Raw genomic sequence first — 25,537 nt, forward strand, 5'->3', positions numbered from 1 at the left:
GGGACCCATGCAGATGTGTTGGATAGATAGTAGCTGGAGGCCAGAAGGGTTCCTTAGACTCGAAGCAGAGTCCTGGGGTCAAGGAAGAGCAGGAAGCAATGCAGTAACAGTTTTTAGAGCTTTTAAGCCCCCAAACTTGGGCCACCCTCCACCACCACCCGCCCCACCAGTGCTGATCACAGGGGCCCCTGTGGGTGTCAGGCTGATCAATTTTTAACAGCACACAGAGGGGCAACAGGAATGATTTGAAGTTTTTTATCTCAAAAGTAACATCATTATAAAAATACTATCCCTGGTGCTAGAAATGTGTAATTTCCAATGTTGGTAATCCCAAAATTTATTTGGCTATACAGTGCCAATACAAAAATCTTCTGGCTAAATGAAATCAACCTTTAGTTGTTGGAATAACCATTTAATATTTTATCTCCCTCAGCCTCAAATGTGACAATAACCTTGTGTTAATTCAAACAAGAAAGAAGTCCTAATATGAAATAGAAAAAATAGGCTGCATCTATAAATATAAATAACCATTAAGTTGAAAAAATACCAATATATGTAAAGTAAAGCAACTTTGAACAATGAAAATTTAAAGGTTCTAGAATGAACATTTTCTTATATACTAAAAGGTTAGTTTATTAAATGCTTTATTTCTCTTAAACCTTTACAAAAGAAAATCCCATATACCACAGTGCTGATCTCTGCCACCAGCTCAGTGTGTGATTCTAGGCTCTCTCTGATGGTGCACACAGTTGATGAAGAAGGTGGTGCAACTAATTTATGACACTTCATAACTAAAGTAGAAATTACTTACACCACCAATTAGCTTAACGCAATGGAATAGACTTGAAAAAAATATAACTTGAGAAAACATAACTACATGAAAATGAAACATTCAATGTTTAGTCTAATTGCTAAAAATTTCACATATGGAAGTAGAGGAAATAGGCAAATCATCTTTCACTTACATGCAATCATTATCAACATTTTGCCATTTCTATATCGTATGACTTAATAGAATAAAAATATAGTTATGTGACAGGATGAGATGGCAACATTCACTGAAAGGTAGTAGACTATTCACATTATTGTTAAGACTGTGCTATTTTTCCATATGTTGGTGACTAAAGCTTAAAGCTTTTTTTTTTTATAGAAATGGGTAACACATTTGGATGTAGTTTATGGAAAAGTGAACAATTTCTACTACAACAATAACAACAATGATCATATTGGTATCTAATACTTTCTGTGTCACACAAACTAGTGGAAGCCATTCCTCTTATTCCCACAATGTCACTCCTAGGTAAGAACTACTATTTTACATATAAGGGAACTGAAGCAGAGAGAGGTATCCCAAGGTCAGGAAACTATTTAGGTAAAGGCTGGGACTTGAACTCTTGTGGTATAATTCTAATTAATACTCTTAACCATGATGCTAATGTATTGAAATGAGAGGCTGAATATTGATGAGAGGAAATAAATAACTGTATAATAGAGAAAGTGTGATTGCTTGAACAGGTTTATTTCTTTTTCCAAAATACACACCTTTACCAATTCCATAACAAGATACAGTTCAGTTGGCACATCCATCTCTTCAATCAGAAGAACAATATTGGGATGCTTCACTCTTCTTAAGATAGACACCTCGCTCTGGATCATGTGCTCCTGTCCAAAGGAGAAATAATCTTAATCAATACTCACATCCAAACATGGGATAAGCTAACTCAACACAAGTAAAACTCTACTATGTGAAGTTCAAGGGACATGTATTTTGGTCAAATATAATGAGTATATCTTAGATTCTGATATTCAGAGAGCCTAGAATTGTCAAAAAATATTGAAGGTCTTTAAGATGATGCTTGTAATTTCAGAACCCATCACAATAACTATAAGTTCAGGTAGAAAGAAGGAAAGAAAATTAAGATCACAAAAGTAATGGAAGAAAGTAAACAAACAAGCAAATAAAGATAAGAAACAAAAATAACATCAAACCATTTTAGCTAACTTTTATTCCAGGACTATTTACAAAATAAAGTTATAATCTAATTAGTATATAACTTTATATTCCACCAAAATGCAACAAATGGGATGAATTTATGTTTATTTAGGAGCTGATCTTTGTTTCTTTCTACCCCCTGAATACCTGTATTTTCATAAGAATAAACTTTATACATACTTTGCCTCGACATTTGCTTTTCTTGATAATTTTCAGAGCATACTCCCTAGCAGTTGACCTGCAAAGAGAAAGATTTTTTAAAAAATAAACTTAATTTTGGATATATTAAATCATCTTATTAAGGATTTATATCTTCCCAACCACCTTGAAACATGGTATAAATATTTTGTGAATGACTCTTTTCCTTTTTTATTTATTTTACTTTTTAAAAATTTATCTTTATTGTTGAAAGTATTAAGATGTCTTCTTCCCCACCCTCTATTGACCACTTCTAGCCCATACCCATATTGTCTGTGACCATGGGTTAAGCATATATGCATATAAGTTCTTTGGTTAATCTTTTCCCACCCACTCACCTATCCTTACCTTCCCTCTGAGATTTAAAATAAATATTTAAACTTTCAGGGACTGAGCATAAAGACAACAAATATTCTAGCAGAGAAACATCATGAGCTATTCATGTGGCCATACCTGTAATGAAACCACTACTATCGCTACTGGCTTGCATTAACTCTTGCTCCATTGCCCAGCCCTCTGAAGTGATGTGATTAGAATGTAAAACAGATGTAAGTTTCTGCCTTTCCTCTTTCCAGTTTCCCTTGAGGTTCTCTTTCTATAAAGTATGGCTCACATGGTCACTCTGAAAACTCTATAAAGAAGCAGTTCACACTTTTTAGACTTTGGTTCAGGGTACAAGCCTATAAGTTTTGCTAGAGAACTCATGAATAACGTGTTCAAGGTGTAGAAAGGGATACAACTGTTATCTGAGCTGTCTGTAACCTTCTGGGCCTTTTATGACTGTCTCATTTCCCAGAAATAAAATGGAATTAATATCAACTCACTTTCCCAAAGCTACATTGCAGTGTTAAAAGCAGAACTCTGAGCTTTTGAGGTCTCTGTTTCACATATATCCCAACCAACACTGCCCCTGTTCCGTGACAGGAGTGGGAGGGAGGGTTTAGCCATACTGCTATCTTTAAATAGCTTCCTAACTTGTGTTAACATTTCTAAGATACTGTAGTGCAAAACAACACTTGTTTATTATCAAAGGATACAATGCATATTTAATAATCCATAATAAAACCACTACTTCACAAGCAATGCCATTTCATTTCTGGTGGGAAACCAAGACAGCCTAGCCTTTCCTATATAGATAAAAGCCAACTTTAGGGATACAAATGAATAGTGAGAATGAGATTGATAAAGAACAAAATTTTAAAATAGGGTTTTAAAATCTTCATTACAGAAAATGAAAGATGGGGGGGGGGGTTGGTGGGGAGAGGAGGGTTCCCAGTTATACAGTTAGAACAAGAGAGAGATTTTCTATAACCAGATTAAGAAGCCAGACATTAAAAATGTGTTTCAAAGGCATTTTAGAAATCAGTCTTGTCATTTGCTTCTAAAAATGCAACTCCCACTCCACTTCCAGGCCCCTGCATGATGCTGACTTACAAAAAACAATAAATATTGACTAAATTGTTGTAATTATATCTGGCAAATAAAATAATCACTTTGAAGCCCATTTTCTCCACTAGTTCAGATGTGAGAAGTTAAACCCCTCTGCCTCAGGGAGGCTCTTCTGCAGAGATGTGGGGTGTCCAGAGGAAATCAAATTGCTCCAGTCTCATGAATAAAATGATTAAGAGGCCCAAAGACAATGTTGAGTCAATTTTTGTTGATTCTTCAGGCCCACAGCTGGACAGAGGGGAGAAATGGAGAAAAGCATGAGCTGGCCTTGGCTAAATGCTGGGCTTGGTTGTTCAATGCCCCCAAACAAACACCAGACCATCAGCAAAGCTATGGCATAGGGGTAGAGATAAAGCACTTCAGTAAGAGGAAAAATGAAAGATTTATTGTTAGAAATTTCAACTGTGTGGTCAAATAATAAATGAGAAAGAGAAATGATTCACATACAAAGAGATTCCTCACATCGTAGGAAAATCACAGGCCCTTTAGGTAGCCTCCTTTTACAATGCTTCTAGAGACTTTGTTTGCAAATATAAGAAAACTGAATCAAGAGGAAAACTAAAAGCTGAAGTACTGCTGGATTCTGCTTTTCATGAGTCACTAAAAAATTATAACACAAATTTGAGATTAGAATCCATGAGCAATTTCTTATCTGGTTTAAAAGGTGCCATCTGATGGCAGGCAAGTCTGGACTCTTGGAACTGACTGCTTTGATAAAAGCCAGAATTTCAAGAGAGGGAGGTTGGAACTGAGCTTTCCAGCTTTTGGGGTCTCTGCTTCACATATATCCCAAAAGGCCCATTCCCATTCAGTGCCTCTACAAAGTGGATGGATGAACAGGATAGTACTGGTGAGGAGAGGGGATTTCAGTATTTTTGCCATTTTATCCTCCATTTTCCTGGAATGAGGAACATTGAGGTCCTTAAAGCAAAGGGCTGGTATGGGATCCAGGAAGACGGAATCTCTTCTATAGCCAGAAATGCAAGAAGCAGGATCCTCAGGGAGGAAGCTAGAGTATTCCCTCCCAGGACTCCAAGCACTTCAGTTATGTCCTGAGCCTACAGCTGTGTGGGAAATGCATACAAGCTTAGGATATAGTGGTCCCAGGGTTTAATAGGAAAAGGACCTTATGGGTTCAATACACAGAATCTCACACAATAGGATTAAACACTCAATTAGATTTACCAATCCTATATAACAAAAGGCTAATATGCAAACTGACCGAACAACAGAATGACCAGTCGCTATGATGTGCACTGACCACCAGGGGGCAGACGCTCAATGCAGGAGCTGCCCCCTGGTGGTCAGTGTGCTCCCACAGGAGGAGCACCGCTCAGCCATAAAACAGGCTCACGGATGGTTAGCACAGTGGCCATAGCAGGAGCCTGTCCTGCCTTTGTAGCAGCACTAAGGATGTCCAACTGCCAGTTTAGGCCCTTTCCCTGCCAGAAGTGGGCCTAAGATGTCAGTCAGACATCCCCCAAGGGCTCCTGGACTGTAAGAGGCCACAGGCCGGGCTGAGGGAACCCCCCCACCCCCAAGTGCATGAATCTCATGCACTGGACCTCTAGTCCTACCTAATAATAGAGAAACATGTAAATTGATCGTACCTCTGCTATGCTCACAACCAATCAGAGTGAGTATGCAAATTAACCCAACAAAGATGGTGGTTAATTTGCATACATACCTGGGTCCCAGGAACCTCCTTGGCACCCAGGTCACTCCCAGCCAGCCATCGGGCAGAGGCTTTAGGCTTGGGGAGGAGTCGAGCCTGCGATTGGAGGGGTGGGGGGTCCCCCTTTCCAAGCCTAAAGCCTGGGGTGGAGGCTTTAGGCTTGGGAAGGGACCAAGCCTGGGATCAGAGGGGCGGGGGGTCCCCCTTCCTAAGCCTAAAGCCTGGGGCAGAGGCTTTAGGCTTGGAAAGGGACAAAGCCTGCAATTGGAGGGAAGGGGAAAAAATCAATGGAAACATATCCTCAGGTGAGGATAAAAAGAAAAATAAAGAAAGAAATGTCATATCCTATAAAAGACACATCTTGAAAATGCTTGAAGAAAGTTGTCATTTTTTCATGGTGAAAGGACTGGAGTCCATGTTTATGAAAATACCTTGGCAGCTGCGGTGACTGGCAGCGGCTGCAGCAGCGGGGTGATGGGGCTGGTGCCTTCCCCTGATCAGCCTGGTCGCCTCCCGCAAAGGGAGGCCAGACTGCAGCTTAGGTCTGTTCCCAATGGGGAGCGGGCCTAAGCCATCAGTAGGACATCCCCTGAGGGCTCCCAGTATGTGAGAGGGGGCAGGCTGGGCTGAGGGACCCCTCCCCAGTGCACAAATTTTGTGCACTGGGCCCCTAGTATTTTATATCAGACAATGAGCTTCAAATTTTTCTCTTGATTCCTTGAGGGAAGAACTATAAAGTCATAGTAAAATCCTTATTACTGAAAGTATATGTTTAGAGGAGAGTACCTGAGACTGAAAAATGAGCCTAAAAAAGGTATTAGGACTAAATGTATACCATAAAAATTTAACTGCTTGCTTTAAGTTGGTAAGTGAAAACACTTGTAAAGATATAAAACCTTAAGTAAAGCATCTGCCTTCCCACATAGGATGTCCCTATATAACACTAATTGAGTGTTTAATCCTATTGTGAGATTCTGTGTTGTGAACCCATAAGGTCCTTTTCCTATTAAACCCTGGGACCACTATATCCTAGGCTTGTATGCATTTCCCACACAGCTGTAGGTTCAGGACATAACTGGAGTGCTTGGAGTCCTGGGAGGGAATACACTAGCTTCCTCCCTGAGGATGTCCCTATGTAATTACAAGCATGATGCTTTGGTGGCTACAGAGGTGAGTGAGACCTGGTCCTTGTCACCAAGGACTATATAGTTTGGTATATTAAGAATACTAAACACCTGGATTTCTGATGAAAATGCAGGCCATTTTCTTGCTTGTTCCTGAAATTATATGCTTGACCTTTCCTGGAATTATGGAAACCTTGGATGCCACAGCAAAAGCAGCACCTGCCTCAGCACAGACTTTGTTTTCCTCCAGGTCTGTGGGAACTCAATTGGAAGGTCCCTTTCCTATTTACTTTGACCCAAGGTTAGAGTCTGAACTACTGGAAAGAAATTTCCAAATTTTGCCAACTTGAACTAAATCTATTTTTTAATGTTTGTGCTAAAAAAAAAATGCTTGGAGAAAGCTATCTTGTTTAACTTAGTGATTCTCAACTCCAGCCAGTCTGCTCCCATCCCCCTTCCTCAGCCAGAGGGAAGAAGAATGCTTAGGAAAGGAAAATGGGCTGACAAGAATGGGCCTGCCATGCTCTAATGTGCTTTTTGTTGTTGTTTGCTGTGTTTTGAAAGTTTTTAAAAATATTATGTGGAAAAGTAATAATCGCTTCTTAATCATTTTTCTACCATAGCATTTATTGAATTGCATAGTAAGTCTTTGTCTTTGGGCAGGTTCTCCTGGAGAGGGGCTGTCTTGTCTCTCTTTGGAGCCTAGAAGTGCCCAGCACAGGCCTGAATTAATAGCTCCAGATATGTTAATCAAGTTGTGGAAACTCCAGAGGATGGTGGCTGTTAGGACAATGACAGGAAGACCCATTAGCAAAGAGAGTTAGTAAACATCACACTTTGTTTACCAGGTAATCATAATAAAGCTACATCTCAGTCTCTTTCATAAGGGGGAGAGGGTGTGGGGCTGTCAAGATCAGAGAGCTGAGGCATCTCAGATCTAAAATCTCTAGAGTGGAGTTTTATTTTGAATGTGAACATGGGTGCCAGAGCATCCTCAGGAAAGAAAGAAGGAAGAACACTATAAACTTCTTCACCCTGACTCATTTTCCCAATCCATCCCACTTCATCAGGAAATGCCTTCAAACTACAGGTATTCTGAAGATTTTCAAGGTGGATGCAACCCATTTTGGTGACACTCCAGTCTCAGCTCTTTTGGGTGGGTTTGAGCCTGCCCACATTCATTCTAAAGCCAATAGTTTTGTTGTGCAGTTCTTCAGGCTTATAGGTGAACAGGAAAGAGAAGGAATCATGAGCAGCTAGAATTTTAATGAGTTCTGAGGCCTACATTACCGAAATCCATGCAGTGCAGGTGAGGAGGAGGCCCAAGAGCCACCTGAGACACCATCACTGATCATGGCTGCATTACCTGTGTGGTAATTAGTCCACAGAGGGCCAGGAGAGCCAGAGGTGAGAGCACCTCTACCTGTGCTCTGACCTCTTGTTAGCGCTTTTCAGCTCTTTGACTTTTCTCTGGGACATCAAAATGCTTCAGAAAACAGCTTCAGAATAAAGCACCTCTCAGTCTACCAACTCTTTTAGCATGTCCTGAGGCCACTTAGAGAAACTGCTACTGGAGAATAGGCAGAAACCTAAGTGGATCTGGCAGGCACTATCAAAAGACTTGCTGGCATGGGATCATGGAAATAAAGGACAGTGTAGCACTGCTATTGTATCCATTGTTGTAGGAAAATCTACCCTGTGACTGCATATTATTAATGGAAGAGAGACATACTGGCTCCTAATACATATTCATCCTTCAAAATATGGCAGAATGTACCCATAAGCAATCTGTGCTATTCACAACATTCTTAGCTCACTTTTATTTTTTTGGACCTCTGGAAAGTATTTTTAAAAATGTTTCATGATACATCTTGGAAGAGGGGGCACATGCCATATGTCCTCATTCACTGGAGAGGAATACTAACACTTTTTGGGGTAATCTGGTGTTTAGACTTTGAAGATTCATACAATGAGACCCAAGATGTGAACTTATGCAAAATAAACAATCCAAACTAAAAAGAAATAATGAATTCTGCGTGGAAAAATGAGAAGTTTCTACTGTGGGAAGGCCAGTACTGTTAAACTAAGATGCCATCCTGATCCATGTATCAGCTAGGACAAAAAGCACATGACCACAAGAAAATTATGAACCCTGGCAAATAACCAGACACTCCATAGTTGAAGGGTATGGCAATCTGCTAACAAGGGGATTTTCTGCTACAGTGGAAAGAAAAGTTTTACAATTAGTAAAAGTGTACATGAAATTATATAAGCACACACTTCCATCCATTACCTTAGGAATGGCTCACCAGATTTAATTTCTGTCCTTTTTGCACAGGACAAATGTAGTATGTATGATTTTGGCTCAGCTAAACCATATTCTTGTGGGAGCCCCCTGGATGGAAGCAGTGGAGTAGAGTGGTCAAAAGTATGGGTTTTAGAGCTGGGCTCAGATTTATGCCTTGCTAAGTACTTACTAGATGAGTGATCTTGGGCATATAACTTCTCCAGGCTTTCTTTGTATACAATAGAAATAATACTGATACTGTGAAATTATGATAATTAAATGGAATATCATAAGTTAAGGGCCTTGTACATGTTTTTTGCTCAATAAACAGTGGTTACTCCTGTTTTTGAATTTGTGGGGCCCAGGAAAGTAATGGGACATTTTCTATATTTGGCAGAAACCCAACAATGGCTTTATGTTGAGGATGGGGGAATGAGAGAAAAAAAGGAGAAAAAGTGACCTTGCAGTAGTAACTCAGGGATTTTCCAAGCTACTGATTATTATTCATGTCCTCCCTCACAAAGAGTGGCTGATCTAGTGTGTGCTGTAACTTGGAAAAATCTTGACCCAGTTGGTGTATGGAGTGGAGCAAAGTTTAAGATCCACTGTTGGAGGGTAGCTTCATGAGGGCACCACTGCCTTAGTCAAAGAAGCATTTCCAAAGAGTAGCAAAGGGTTCACAGATCAAATCAGTGGCTACTGCCCAAATTAAGGATGTTCCTGGTGTGTGAGGCCCTGTGTAGACTTCCAGCTTTAATGTGCTTTCAAGTCAAAGCCCTTCAAAGAAGACAAAATTCTGGCTCTTACAGGCTAAAGCTTCTAGTTCAAGGCATGTAGGGAATGTAGCATGAAGGAGCATTGTTCTTATACAGTTCTGAGGAACTAGTTGGGTGTCCAGCCCCAAGGTGGGGGATGGGAGGGGATGAATAACAGGGGAAGCCTGCACACCCAGGTGAGCCCCAACTTGCTGTCTCTAGGAATAAGGCAATTCCCCCTGACATTTCAACACTCTACTCACCCAGTTCTGAAAAGAAGCTTTTGGCTTCAAGTAAGCAACAAATTCCAATCTAATGCTGAGCTTAGAGTTTGAAGCCACCTTTAATCAGGCTGTAGCTTTATTGGTAGTCACTTCCTCAACTAGTAGCCACCAGCTACTGTCCTTGATTAGGTATTGAGATCCCATGGATAAATCTTTCACCCTAAACTTTTCCATTTTGCTCATAAGAGTATCTGGCTTATTCACTATAAAACATTTTAATTCACTAAATACCATTTTGCTGGGATCAGTACATATACATTTTAAAGCTTTTCAAGGTTATTATATTTAATTTTATGATTGTACATTATATTTACAAGAACAACTGACCTCTATAAAATGTCTCAAAAAAAAAAAGTGTAACCCTGGCCAGGTGGCTCAGTTGGTTGGAGTGTCATCCCATATACCAAAAGGATGTGGGTTCGATTTCCTCTAGGGGTATGCGCAGGAGGCAACTGATGGATATTTCTCTCCATGTTGATGTTTCTTTCTCTCTCTCAAATTTTCTCCCTTCCTAGCTCTCTAAAAAGTCAATAAGGCATATCCTCAGATGAGGATTAAAAAACTGTAGAAAAACTATTCAATATATATATGTATATATTATATAATATATATATATATATATATATATATATATATATATATATATATATTCAGGACTTACCTGATAAACCTGGCAAAGTTTTGCTGAGTATATTAAAAAGAAAAAGGAAAGTCCTTAATTTATAGATTACCTCCAGGAATCATTGCACTTTTCAAATCTGTTGTTAGATGAGCTTTTCCTTCTTTAATTTTTTTTTTTTTTTTTTTACATCTGGAGTTGAGGCATTAACCAAGTCCATATGTGCCACAGACTGCAAATAAAGGCACAATCTTGGAAAATACAATGCCAAATGTTTCCTTTAAAGTTAGATGCAAATGATCTCCTCCTCACCTTTCTACACATTCCTTGACAACAGCAAAATTTCCATCTCCTATTGTCCTTCCAACTTTATATCGTTCCGTTATTGTGGCTGGAATCTGGAAGCCTTCCTCCGACACTTCTGAAAGAATCATTAGTATGTTTTTATTGGTAAAAAAGAGAACACAGATGTTGCACAAAGGAGACATTTAGAAGTATCATCTAATAGACTGACACTGAGTCAGAATCAATAGGTCATTTTCTGGACAGCAAGGCCAGCCCCCTCTGCTGACATTGTATATTCAACAGTTTTACTAAGTTTACAAAAAGGGTAAACAAAAAGGAAACATAAACATATGAGGTCCACTCCCACATATGTAAGAACAACTTATGCTTTTTGCTGCAGTTGGGGTTCTGAAGAGGAAATTTTACTCTTTTTATTTTATGGCTATTTGATCAATAGCATTGACTGCATACCCACTGTGTGCAGAGAAATTGCCTTTCTAAGTATGGCTCAGGAGGAAAATACAGTTCATAAGGGACTCAGGGCTGCCTGACATTGTACATGAAAATGCCTTCTATGTGCACACTTTTCATTATTACATCCTGAAGTGGCGTTCTCCGTAAAATTCCATATGAACTCAGCCCTGATTGCCACCCCTCCACAATATCTGTGAGCAGATTTTAGACAAAATTTTCACCAGCAACCTGCATAGCAGATGATGAGTTAAAATTGCAATACTATTACATCTGTGAACAGAAAAGTTTTGTAGTTTCAATTATGTTAGTGCCACTAACACAACACATTTTCCCACTTAAAATGTATTTTAAAATATTTTACAAATGCCTAATAATGCTTTAAATATCTAAGGCCATAAAACTAAATAAGCCACACTTAGGTCACATAAATATACTGGATAACCTTTAACATCTTAGGGGTGTAAAAAGTCTTTTATAACTGGACTCTAAAATTTACATACTTTAATGTTATACATCTAAGCTCCCCTCAGGCAACCTGAATACAAAATGTGATGGAAGCCTAGCATGCTTTCTAAATGTGCTCCTATTTAAACTGAGACTAAACATTTCTTCTTAAAATAAAATTAAAACATTAGGTGGTAAATGGGCTTTCTTGAGTTTTATGTTCTCACTTAATCTGTAATGTTAGGGAACAACAAATGGAAACTCAAAATTATCAGAGCTTTATTCTGATTTTGTGGTAAACTCAATCTGCACCACCCTGGATTCTAGGGTAGATGGAATTTCTGGAGAGTGTTGTACAAATGGAGGACATGTTGCTTCTGTTACTTCTATCCTAGACATTTCTGCAGTCTCTTCACCTCTTGATAAGTGACATTTTACTCAATCCACTAGAAGCTATCACAGTGGCTTCTAGAATAAAGTAAAAGCCAGAGCCAGTTAAACCCCTCACACCTATCATATCACCCCAAAGAAGCTAACAATTTTGTCTTTGTTTAAAAGACTCAGCCTGGGTGGGTTTGTTTGTTTGTTTGTTTTGTTTTGTTTATGTTGTTGTTTTTAATCTACTCAATAGGAATTAGAGGAGATGTTTGGAGAAGTTTCAAATCCACTACAAAGCATCCTAATTTACAAAACATCTCTCAGATGACATGGTTTTAAGCCTCTTTACTACACAAGTAATAAAAGTAAACATCCTTGGCTATTGGATGGGGAATCCAAGGTACTTCTGTCCTTCCCTCCAGTGGGAGCATCACTTAGGCACCCATCTGGAGCACAAAGTTTGGGATATTTTCCTTCTGACTATTGATAATATGTATCTGTTAGGCTTTTGGCTAAGAAGACTTAGCCAAAGGTTTAGTCAAGGACCTTTTCATTTCATTAAGTAAATATAACACATTGGAACAAAAGAGACTTCTGAATGGCTAAATTTCATGCTTCTGGGGGGAAAAGTCTGATATTTCATGGTAGTTGAGAAATAATCCTTTTGTAACCTGTTATCTCACTTAACATAATTAAATTGCTCCCACCTCCTATCCCAAAGGTAATTTTTTGGGGAAAATTAAGTAATATAATTTAAAACAAATAAGAGTTCATGAATTTTATTTTATTTTTAAGTTTATTGTTATTGTTGAGAATATTAGAGATATCCCTCGTTTTCCTCCTTTAGACTCCCTCCACCTGGCTCCTGCCCCACCCCAGGCCTTCACCACCCTATTGTCTGTGTCTATAGGCAATGCTTATATGCATATAAGTTCTTTGGTTAATTTTTTCCTGCTCTCCCTCCCCTCTACTTTCCTTCCCTCTGAGATTTGGAAGGCTATTCCATTTTTCAATGCCTCTGGTTCTATTTTATTCATCAGTTTATTTTGTTCATTAGATTTCACATATAAGTGAGATCATGTGATACTTGTCTTTCTCTCACCAGGTTATTTCGCTTAGCATAATACTCTCCAGGTCCCTCCATGTTGTCTCAAAGAGTAATAGATCCTTCTCTTTTATAGCTGCATAGTATTCCATTGTGTAATGTACAACAGCTTTTTTTAATACACTCATGATGGGCACATGGGCTGTTTCCAGATCTTAGCTATTGTAGATAATGTTGTCATGAACATAGGAGTGCATATATTTTTTCTGACTGGCATTTCAGGATTCTTAGAATATATTCATATATATATATATATATATATAAAATAAATAAAAATACAAATAAAACAAATAAAGTGAGTTTATTCTTTAACAGTAGTTTGATCATATCAGTTTCATATTTTTCTGAATACCTTCCCATAATTGATTTGAGCCTGTTAACTCAAGGAAGGAAACAGGCGTGTATTACAATCTTTATTTTACAGAGGAGGAACTAAGATATGGAGAGTTAAAAAAGCTTACCCAAAACAATCCAGTGAATTAGTGAAAAAGTCAGTTCTGGATTCAGGTCATTTGACCACATCACAGAAAAATTCTAAAGTGAATTAGGTCAAGGCACAAAGAGTATTTTTGCAATTATCATCATTTAATTCTTTTTGTAAAGCCATATTTTCACATATTGAGTTCATTTAAGTTAGAATATATCTGCAGGGCTATAATGGTCAATTAAGAGAGTATACTGTAAAAAAGAAGGATCTCTTACCCTTTGAGACAACATGGAGGGACCTGAAGAATATTATGTTAAATAAAATAAGCCAGTCAGAGGAAGACAAGTATCACTTATATGAACACCATAAACTGACAAACAAAATAGATTCAGAGGCATGGGAATATGAAACAGACTGACAAATCTCAAAGAGAAGAGGGGCAGGGGGTGAGTGATGGGAAGAAGTTAACCAAATAACTTATTATGCATATATGCATAGCCCATGGGCATAAACAATAGTATAGTAAACCTGGTGGTGGGGGGGAGTAGTAGTTTGGAGGGGGTCAATGGGATATAAAAGGGGCCTCTGTAATACTTTCAACAATAAATATAAATTTTTAACAAAGAGGGAGTATACTAAAATTGAACAGAATTCGGAAAAACAAAAGCAGAAATTACCTCCATTTATTTCCAATAGCTGGCCTTAGGATACTTACACACTCAGAGGACATGAAACATCTCCAAATTAGACTGACTTCCTCTTCCTGTTCCCACAGAGTAGATATGATCCCTAGTGGGAGTCATATTCAATCCTATCCCCTTGCTATTGACCCTTATGAGCTGCATCAGGCTTGCCCATTTCATTCTGCTTGATAAGTTACAGTTTCTGGAGTAAATTTAGCCAACCTATTCTCTGCCCCCTGTCCAAGCTGAGCCTTTTCCTCAGACACCAAGTCACAAGCTCACCACCTTCTCCGGGTCCATCATTCTCATCCATCGAGCTGCATACTTTGGTGGACGCAAGTGAAGTAGAGGAACCGCCATGCTGAGAGCTCTGCCAGGGAACAGACACAGAAGGAAAGCTCCAGTCAGAGTGCGGAGTGCTCAGGGGCTGTGCCTAGCCCAGAGTTCCCAGAGATGGCTGCACCCACTCCTAGGGAGGACTCAGTCTGAACACTCAGAAAGGGAGGACTTCAGACTATTCAACTAGGACTACATCTCCTCCCTACCCTCTTAACCAATAATAGACTGTGTTAAGCTAATCATCATCAAATTGGATATTTCATGGCTTTTTATTCCTTTTACTAAGAATTAACATTCTTTAGCTTACTGTTTCAATTTGGCAGATTTGAGGAGTCTCACTTCACTTTTCCACAATCTATCTGCATACAACCCTCAAATACATCACCATTCTGATCTCATGGAGTATTTTCCTATTCTTACCTCAGAAATGTTTTCTCTTCAATTTGAAATAGCTTAGAAAAAGTATTCAGCCTTACCACATCCTTGGAGAAAGGTAAAAGGGTGGATTTGTTAATTCCACTTTGAGATGAAGACACAAGCACTCAGCAGGTTATTGATATGTTAAACCTTACACAATAAATATGAGGCATAGACAGGAATAAACACCTATGCCTGGTGATTTATTGTATTTTTGGTGTATTTTGACCAAAGATCCATGAAAGCAGACAGGGTAACAACTATATTAGAAAGCTTGGAGGATGCAACAATACCAAATATTTAATACTATGATCAGCAATGGGGCAGAAGTTTAACAATGAAGGTTTCCTCTCTGCATCTATTCCTTGAGAAAACAATTTGCGCATTTCAATGCTACTTCTAGATAGTGAATGCAGCTTGTCTTAAAAGATCTTCCTTCTGTTTCCCTGGGTTTATTTACTTGTTGGCCTGATGGGAGCAGGAGGCGGTGAGGAGGTGGCATTGGCTCATAGTGCTGGCTGTCTGTGGAGCAGAGAGGAGGGAAAGAGCCTCTGTAGTTGAATTAATAATGAAGATGTGGTGAGAAGCAAAGTTGACCTAGTTTTCCTCTGCTTATCTGTCTCCCTTCAACCTCCCCCAGTTCAAACCAGTCTAAACAAGGTAGGAAGGAAGAAAAGTTTTATATAATTTCACCAAGAACTACGGTATCTCGCATAGAAAATTCAAATATTTTCATTTTCACCAAAGATTAATGTAATTGGGGAAATTCTACTTAAATCCCTAAAGGTCCATTTGAGTCAACTGCCATGAACATATCCCAGATGCAGCTAAGATGAACAGGTTCCTTTGGATGAGTTCAGCAAAGCCAACAGTTGACACAATTGTGATAAAAGTTTCATATTTAAAAAAAAGCTAACTTCACAGCAGTAAATGCTCCTGCTTCTTTATAGGACATTCAAGAAGTTTTATAGTTACTCTAGTAAACCTCTGAATGTCTCATAGTTTGTGTGGTGTGCCTTTTATTTTCTAATATCATTAGAATTCCCTATTAATCAGCCTGGTTACTTGAGCTATTTTTCCATCCTCTCTCATCTAACCTCCAATTGTGACCAGCAGCGTACATTTGTCCTATGTCAGGCTAGAAAGAGGGATTCAGATTGTAACCTTGAAACAGAGTTTTTCTTGTTGTGACACTATGTAGTCACAACCTGTTGTAGGTATTGTAAATGTATGAGTTTTCTAAGCCATGCTTTGCTGACTTTTATGAATGTCTGTTTGCGAAAACATCATATTTATAATAGGGGAATATGATATGGAAACAAGACAGATTTATGATGTAGTTGTCTAGAAAAAAATAAACATTAAAATTACCACATTTGAAGGGAAGATGTGTGTTTTCCACAACAGTGAGATCATTTATCCTCGGTGTCATTGCCTTTGCTGTAGACATAATGGTCTTCTGAGCAGAAAAGTCGTAGGATAATTTCTAAAATGTAAACCTCTTCTTCTGGGCTTTCCTATTTCTTGAATTTCTTCCAGCCACATCACAAATGGTGCTTAATAATGTAGACACATTGTGATTTGGGGTGGCAGGTGCTGTCTTGTCATATGGTGTTTTAAATTTTAGAATCCAAAGACATATTCTTTCTTCAAGCACCAGAATTAATAGACTAGTAGTGTGTATCCTACCAAAGATGTCCCTTAATTTATGTACTCAATTCACAGGGGAATTCTACCAAATATTCAGAGAAACACCAACACCTATTCTTCTCAAACTATTTCAAAAAATTCAAGAGCAAGGAACACTTTCAAACTCTCTTATGAGTCCGGCATTACCCTAATTCCAAAACCAGATAAAGATATGACAGAGAAAGGGAACTACAGGCCAATACCCCTGATGAGCATAGATGCTAAAATCCTCAACAGAATTTTAGCAAATTGGATCTAGCAATACATTAAAAAGATCATACATCATGACCAACTGGGATTTATTCTGGGGATGCAAGGCTGGTCCAATATTCACAAATCAATAAATGTGATACAGCACATAAACAGATTGCAAGACAAAAATCACAGGATCATAACAATTGATACAGAAAAAGCATTCAATAAAATCCAACACCCTTTTTTGATGAAGATTCTCAGCAAAGTAGGACTAGAGAGATCATACTGCAACATAATAAAGGCCATGCATGACAAACCTGCAGTCAGCATTATACACAATGGGCAAAAACTAAAACCATTTCCCCTAAGAACAGGAATAATACAGGGATGACCACTTTCATCACTCTTGTTCAACATAGAACTGGAAGTCCTGGCCATCACAATAAGACAAGAAGAAAAAATAAAAGGCATCCAAAATGAAAAAGAAGAAGTAAAAGTCTTATTATTCACAGATGACATGATACTGTACAAAGAAAACCCTAAAGACTACCTCAAAAACTACTAGATTTAATAAATAAATTTAGAAACATAGAAGGATACAAAATTAACACCCAAAAATTCATAGCATTTTTATACACCAATAGTGAACTCTCAGAAAGAAAACTAAAAAAAAAAAAAAAAAAAAAAATCCCATTTACCATTGCAACAAAAAATTAAGATACTTAGCAATAAACTTAACCAAGGAGATAAAAGATCTGTACTCCAAAAGGACCTTGAAAAAAGAGATAGAGGAAGATATACACAAGTGGAAAAATATACCATATCCTTGGACTGATAGAATCAACATCATTAAAATATCCATACTACCCAAAGCAATCTACAGATTCAATGCAATCCCTATTAAAATACCATCGACATATTTCACAGACCTAGAACAAACACTCCAAAAATTTATATGAAACCAAAAAAGACCCAAAATCGATGCAGCAATCTTGAGAAAGAAGAACAAATTGAAGGAATCGCAATACCAGATATCAAGTTATACTGCAAAGCCACTGTGCTCAAATCAGTCTGGTACTGGCACAAGAACAGGCATATAGGTTAATGGAACAGAATAGAGAACCCAGAAATCGACCCAAGCCATTATGCTCAATTAATATTTGACAAAGGAGGCAAGAGCATACATAGGAATAGAGTCAGTCTCTTCAATAAATGGTGATGGGAAAATTGGACAGATATATGCAAAAAAATGAAACTAGACCACCATCTTATACCATACAAAAGAATAAACTCAAAATGGATAAAAGACTTAAATGTAAGAAGTGAAACCATAAAAATCTTAGAAGAAACTATAGGCACCAAAATTTCAGAAATCTCTCATAATATGTTTACCAATACATCCCCCAGGATGATGGAAACTAAGGAGAAAATAAACAAATGGGACTACATTAAAATAAAAAGCTTCTGCACTGCAAAAGAAACCATCAACAAAATAACAAGAGAGCCCACTACATGGGAAAACATATTTTCCAATGATACATCCAATAAGGGGTTAATAGCCAAAATATATAGGGAACTCATACAACTTAACAAAAGGACGACAAACAATCCAATTTTAAAATGGGCAAAGGATCTAAATAGACACTTTTCCAAAGTGGACATACAGAAAGCCAAGAGACATATGAAAAAATGTTCAAAGTCACTAATCATCTGAGAGATGCAAATCAAAATGACAATGAGATATCACCTCACACCTGTCAGAATGGCTATCATCAACAAATCAACAAAAGACAAGTGTTGGTGAGGTTGTGGAGAAAAGGGAATCCTAGTGCACTGCTGGTGGGATTGCAGGTTGGTGCAGCCACTGTGGAAAACAGTATGGAGTTTCCGCAAAAAATTAAAAATGCAACTCCCATTTGACCCAGTGATCCCACATCTAGGAATATATGCTAAGAACCCCAAAACACTCATCAGAAAGAATATACGCAATAAGAACAAAAGAACTCACCATTTGCGACAGCATGGGTGGACCTGAAGAGCATTATGCTGAGCCAAATAAGCCAGTCAGAGAACGATAGGGATCACATGATCTCACTCATATGTGGAATCTAATGAACCAAATAAACTGATGATCAAAAATAGACCCAGAGACATAGAAGTATGAACAGACTGTTGAACCTCAGACAGAAGGCAGGGGAGGGTGGGTGGGAAGAGATCAGTCAATGCACTTGTATGCATATATGCATAACCTGTGGTCACAGACAATGAGGTGGTGAGGGCCTAGGGGGTGGATGGGAGCTGGCTAGAAGAGCTTAATGGGAGAAAAAGGAGGATCTATGTAATACTTTCAACAATAAAGATTAAAAAAACACATCAAAATGGATGAAAGATTTAAATGGAAGTCATGAAACCATAAAAATACTAGAAGAAACCATAGGCAGCAAAATCTCAGACATCTCAGACAGCAATTTGTTTACTGATATATCTCTTAGGGCCAGAAAAAGAAAGGAAAAATTAAACAAATGGGACTATTTCTAAATAAAAAGCTTCTGCACAGCAAAGAAACCATCAACAAAATGAAAAGGGAGCTCACTGTATGGGAGAACATATTAGCCAATGATGCAGCTAATAAGGGGTTAAATTCCAAAATATATAAAGGACTCACATAACTTAACAAAAGGAAGACAAACAATCCAATTAAATAATGGGCAGAGGACCTAAATAGACAATACTCTAAAGAGGACATACAGATGGCCAAGAGATATTGAAAAAATATTCAAAGTCACTAAAATTGCTTATTTTGAACTTTAGGTTTGTGTTTTTGAAAATGTACCCCAAGTCATTTTACATTTCATGCTGTCTGATGTAGACAAATGAATGACAGTTCTAAGTGAAAAAAAAAATGTATTTAATTATAAATAGTGTACTATGAAAATTAAAAGTCCTCATTTTATTTATTATGCACAAATAGAGTAAAATAAATGTATTAGATTTCTTAATGGTGTTGTCTTTTCTTTTCCCCAAAGGAGTAAGGTAATTAATATTATATACTTTTTTAAGACAATGACCATTCATGGGTTCAAAGAATTACAGGTTCATTGGAATGAACCTTAAACGTTACCTATTTCCATCCTACTTTAATCCAGAAACCAAATTTCCACTACAAAAATTCTAACTATGTAGTCAAATGGCTTCTGTCTAGACACCACCAGCACTGAACACATTACTTCCTGAGGCAGCCCCTTAACCGTTAATATGAGACAAAGAAAGTTCTTCCTTAGGTTATGTTGAAATGATGTTCCTCTACATTTTTCATTTATTGGTTTTAGCTCTCACCGCGGAAGCCACCCAGTACATTCCTAATCCATTTCTCTATGATAACACTTCAGATATTTGGAAATGGCTACTGGCCCCTTCTGTGTCTTCTTTTTCAATTTGAATAGTCCCAGGTTTTTGTTGTTGTTCATCATGTGACAGGGCTCTGTGACCCCTTCTCCCTCCTGTGGACACACTCCAGTTGTCAATATATCTTGTTAAAGCTGGTGGTCAAAATAAATTCAATAGTCTAGGTGTATCCTGACCATCACAGAGCAGAGAAAGATAGAGCTTTATTCCTGGTGAGTATAATATTAATACACTTTAAAGTCATATTGACTTCTTGATAGTAGCATAATGTGCTAGCCTTACAATGAGCTCACAGTTGTGTCAAGTCTCCCTGTTCTGTATTTGGGAGGTCGGTGTTTCGAATCAAGTCTAAGACTTCTCATTTATTCATGTTAAATGTCATCTATTTTACATTCCTAATCTTTACAGCCTATTCGTTTTTGAATCCTGATTTTTTTCACCTAGCATTTTTGCTCTCTCTCCCAGTTGAAGTAATTTCTAATGAGCATGGCTCTGTCTATTCTTGTGATTAATTCTAAATATACTAACTTACTGCTGGAACATTTTGATTATTGTTCATAAATCTGATTGAAGCATTTTGAAAACCAGCAAAGGAAAGATGTTTACACTCTTATTCTTTAGAATTTACCCAATGAAATTAATCAACCTTTATTTATGACCAACAGAAACTGAAAAGTCAGCTTTTATTTTTGCATGCTTATAAATAAAATTAATTTACTTGTTTGATTTTTCTGAGCAGACAAATGATTTTATAGTATATGTGATGATAATATTTTGTTTGCTTCAATCAGTTTGTTAATTCCAACACATCTGGATATACAGTACAAAACATACAGTTATTTTAGAATTCAATTCAATTAGCTGCTCTATGAGATATTGTGACATTTGAAATGTCATCACCTCCAAGCATATCTAATGGAAACCAGATGGACAGGCTGCTGGCACCTGGATGCTTTTATGGCACACCTTCATGAAAGCACTACCCTAAGTAAGAACACATCCTAAATGTAGCTATTTAACTTAAGATCATATAACAGATGGAGAACATATCACACTTTTTGAAGTGAGAAAACTGACATAATAACTCTAACCACATTTTACCAAGATGTAGCTGATGAATATGTAGTAAAAAGCAGTTCATTCTAAATAAAAATTGTATTAAGTTCTCCTGCCATTTTTTTTTGAATGATGTCACTCATCTTGGGTCCATGCTGAATAAAGATTTCAAAAATACCTAGTTGATCCAATAAATTTAATCAAGGTAGAAAAATGTCACCAGATAGCTTTAGCTTCCCTGGATAATTGTATTATTTCCACTTCGAATTTTGTCTTGGTATACAACAGTGATTTTCAACCTTTTTCATCTCATAGCACACATAAACTAACTACTAAAATTCTACGGCACACCAAAAAATATTTGTTGTCAATCCGACAAAAAAAAGGGGTGCAATTTTGATTCATTCATATCGGATGGCTATTGTGTTGGCTGCTGTCATTTTTTTATTTGTATAAAACTAAGCAGTCAGGTATTGCTTGTTTTAAAAATTCTTGTGGCTTACTGGTTGAAAATCATTGGTATACATTTATTACTTTGCAAACATTAATTTTAAAAATTATAAAAAAATAATTTTGAAATCAACTGGATGAATTTTATAAGGGAAACACAACCAATAAATATTTAACAGATTCAAGCAATTGTCTTGGTGATTTTGTCTTGATTCAAGGTCTACAAAATCTCTAAAGATGACCTCATATAACAAAATAAAATTATAATCTTCATGTAGAAGCTTAAAACCTATGGAATTCTATGTGCATATAGAAAAACCATACATTTTTTAACTTTCCAAGTTGGTATAGAACAGTGGTCGGCAAACCGCGGCTCGCGAGCCACATGCGGCTCTTTGGCCCCTGAGTGTTCTAATGCCACTTCTTCAAAATAGACTCGCCCAGGCTGAAGACCAACTTCTGCACATGGGCCATGAAGTTTCAATCACACTGTACATGCGCGCCTGCACATGGTATTTTGTGGAAGAGCCACACTCAAGGGGCCAAAGAGCTGCATGTGGCTCGCGAGCCGTGGTTTGCCGACCACTGGTATAGAACAATAAGTTGATGACATCAATCTGCAATAACTACTAAGATTCATTATTTGAAACAAAGCACAAAGGAAACTCCTTTTTTCAAATTCCTTCATCTGCATTCTTCATGGTGTGTTTAGCCTAAATAAAGTTTATGATATAGGCAATCATGTGTAAAACTAAGAATAAATACCAGAAAATGTAAAATGTTACCATAAAGGTTTGCTCAAAGTTTTAAAAGACTGAAGAACTGTTATTTATGAAATTAGGTTACTTAGAGAAAATTAAAATTAAAATGGGAATATTGGCATTAAATCCGTTTTAGTGAAATCCTGGGAGCCATATTTCAAAAATAAATATATTTAGTTACAACTTTGTTGTTTTAGTAAGTCAATCTTCACTTCTATTTATCAGGCAAAGATCTATAAATTCAAAATCTGAACCAATTGTCTTGAAGAGACTGTCATGGTAGTGGTGGTAGGGGTGGACAACAATGTCTCCTCTTAATTTGATAATAGTTTGGAAGGAGGCTAAGAAATAATCTAGTTTATCTCCTCTCAGTAAAATGATTCCTCCATAATTTCCTCCTTAAATGGGATTTCCAACCTGTGATGAAGGGAGTGCACTACTCTTCCAGGCATCTGCTACCTTTTATTTTAAACTCTATTACACAATTGGGAATTATAAATTTGTGAACATTCCTTCGTGTGGTATCTTATTACTTTGGGCATTCATTACATTTAGGTTATCAAGGAAATAATAAAGAGAACCAATTAAAATAAACTGTAATTTTAAGGTTAAAATGACACTGGTAAAAATATTAGATTTAAAACCAGAATTCTGAACTTCTATAATCATTTTCGATTATAAAATATTTTTTCTAACTAGATTAGTAGAATTTTATTTTCTCCCTTACACCATATTATGAATGACACATATGATGGACTTTTGTTCTAAATTTAAGTTAGGTAATCCAGTATTTTATTATTAGTAGTATCATTGGTATTCTTATTCAGTGCTTTTAAAACAACTTGCATATGCACATGTACATACATACGCAAGTACATTTCCCCCCCTGCAAATTAGATGACCTTGGATAAATGCTTTCAAGCCTAGAAGACAGCTAATATACTTTAAAAGTGTAGTTAATTTCTCTTTTTCAACCAGTTGCTAATGTCTGGCAAATTCACCTTTAAGGCAACTCAGAGAGAAAAGTGTATTAATGACTTCAATTTAACCAACTGAAATAAAATTCTTCATCAGATAGTCTTCTTTTGTTGTTATTGTCAGTATTGTACACTTCAGATGTTATATGATGCCATTCTTGCAGTATCTCAATTATCACTTGCTGATGCTAATTATATTACAAGAACACCACAAATATGATTATGAATGTAACTCTTCCCCACACTGTTATTTCATTTCAATGTCTACTTATCAAATTTTCTGAAAGAAACTCACTGAACAACATTAGGTATTTTTTCCTGTTTATTGTATAGTTATTCTAAGGTGATATCACAAAGTTAACTTTCAGAGTAATAACATGGTCCAATGTGAAACACAGGTACAAATTTTACAAGGAAGCCACAGCATAAAGTGATGAAACTTTCAAAATTGGGTAGTTCAATGAAACATTTCATTATGTAGCTCTATCAAACTCTGCTGATGGCCTCAGTTTTTAAAACATTTTAACAGCAAATGCTCTTTTAAAGAGAATAAATATCCAAGCAAGTCCAACTGTAAGCATAAAGTATGTCAACCGTTTTATAAAAATTCTATCCAAATTTACAACATTCGTGGTGTATTTTGAAGTAAAATTTCCTTAGAAGAAATAAATTCAGTTCCTTGTTGTTGATGAATATGAACTTAAAAAACAGATCACAAAAATTTTGACTTCCATAGTTCTTTGCCTATGACATTTCAGATATCTACTACCCTGGCTTCAAAGACGTTTTGTGGTCATATATGATACAAACACTCATATATTACAAGCATCATGTATACTATCTTGGAATTTATTCATCATCTTTACTAAAATGAACCACATTTTAAGGACACTCTTTATCATTCATCCTTAAAAAATATAATTAGGGCTTCAGATTTCCTATCTTTTCTACATGCATTACACGAACAAAATTATAAATATATTTTAGCTGACAGTGTAACAAATGCATCCTGCAATTGGTATACTGAATTAAATACATCTCTAATTTTCACACTATTCTTCTATGGGCTATCTCAGTCAAATACAGTTGTCCCAAGCATGCACAATTAGAAATGCTAGTAAGGCTAGTGCAAATATGTATAAGTAGGTAAATATGCACATATAGTAAATTCATTCAATTAACATTTTCACATGTGTATATATTTATATAGATACTAGAGGCCTGGTGCATGAAAATTCATGCACCGGATGGGGAAGGTCACTCAGACCTGCCTGCCCCCTCTCACAGTCCGGGACCCTTCAGGGGCGGGAGGTGACCTGGCTATCAGGGGAAGGCGACGCCCCCATCACACCTCTGCTGCTGCCACTGCCGGCAGCGCAAGCCTCAGCCAGCCCTGGTTACCTGAGCCTCGGGTGGCCCTGGGTGGCTGGGGGCCTGAGGGGACTGGGGGATTCTGGAGGAAGGCGCACAGAGCGGCTGGATCCGGAAGGGCTGAGGGGACTGGGTGCTGCCATCTTGTGGCTGTGGGCACCGCCATCTTTGAGGGTGTGACAGTCAATTAGCATATTCCCTCCTTATTGGCTGTGGGTGCTGCCATCTTTGTGAGGGCATGATGGTCAATTAGCATATTCCCTTTTTATTTGATAGGATAACACACATATAGCAAGTTGGTGTTTGTTTGTTGTTTTTTTTTTGCAAGTATAGTAAGGTTACTACTGAAAATATGTCAACAGTTCAGTGTTTTGAAAGAACATAAAAAATCACCTTATAGGTTATCTGAGTTTGTTATTAAACTTACTTCAAATTGTATATAGTTTGGACTCTCTTCTATTTCTGTTTCAATATAATACTCAACTTCTCACAAATATATAAAACAATATTTCATTTTTAGTGAATATTGATTGACAATAATTACATGTCATCAATATGTACACATTAGAGGGATATCTATGATAGTATTCATTTTAATAATTGAATATCAAGACATAACCATATAAATATTAATGTGTGCTTATATTTAACAGTTAACACAAATTGGATTTTTCTAAATTTCAGTTATTTTTGTGTG

At 37.2% G+C, this 25,537-nt stretch overlaps 1 protein-coding gene across 9 annotated transcripts in view; it reads right to left on the minus strand.

The window, feature by feature from the left end:
- The window catches only part of DCLK1 (doublecortin like kinase 1), a gene marked incomplete at its 3' end in the record, with an annotated part of 521,814 nt that overhangs the window by 72,810 nt on the left and 423,467 nt on the right, over nt 1–25,537 (minus strand). For 5 of the 9 annotated variants that reach the window (XM_080660910.1, XM_080660912.1, XM_080660916.1 and 2 more), the window contains 4 exons: nt 14,466–14,550; nt 10,697–10,805; nt 2,174–2,231; nt 1,543–1,662 (listed from right to left, as the gene is read on the minus strand). In XM_080660910.1, the coding sequence (XP_080517036.1) occupies nt 1,543–1,662; nt 2,174–2,231; nt 10,697–10,805; nt 14,466–14,550 (372 nt within the window). Of the gene's footprint in view, nt 1–1,542; nt 1,663–2,173; nt 2,232–10,696; nt 10,806–14,462; nt 14,551–25,537 lie in introns of all 9 variants that reach the window. The other 4 variants (XM_080660909.1, XM_080660911.1, XM_080660915.1 and 1 more) reach the window with 1 other exon arrangement.

The sequence above is a fragment of the Plecotus auritus genome, assembly GCF_963455305.1.
Source record: "Plecotus auritus genome assembly, chromosome: 3".
Lineage (NCBI taxonomy): Eukaryota > Metazoa > Chordata > Mammalia > Chiroptera > Vespertilionidae > Plecotus > Plecotus auritus.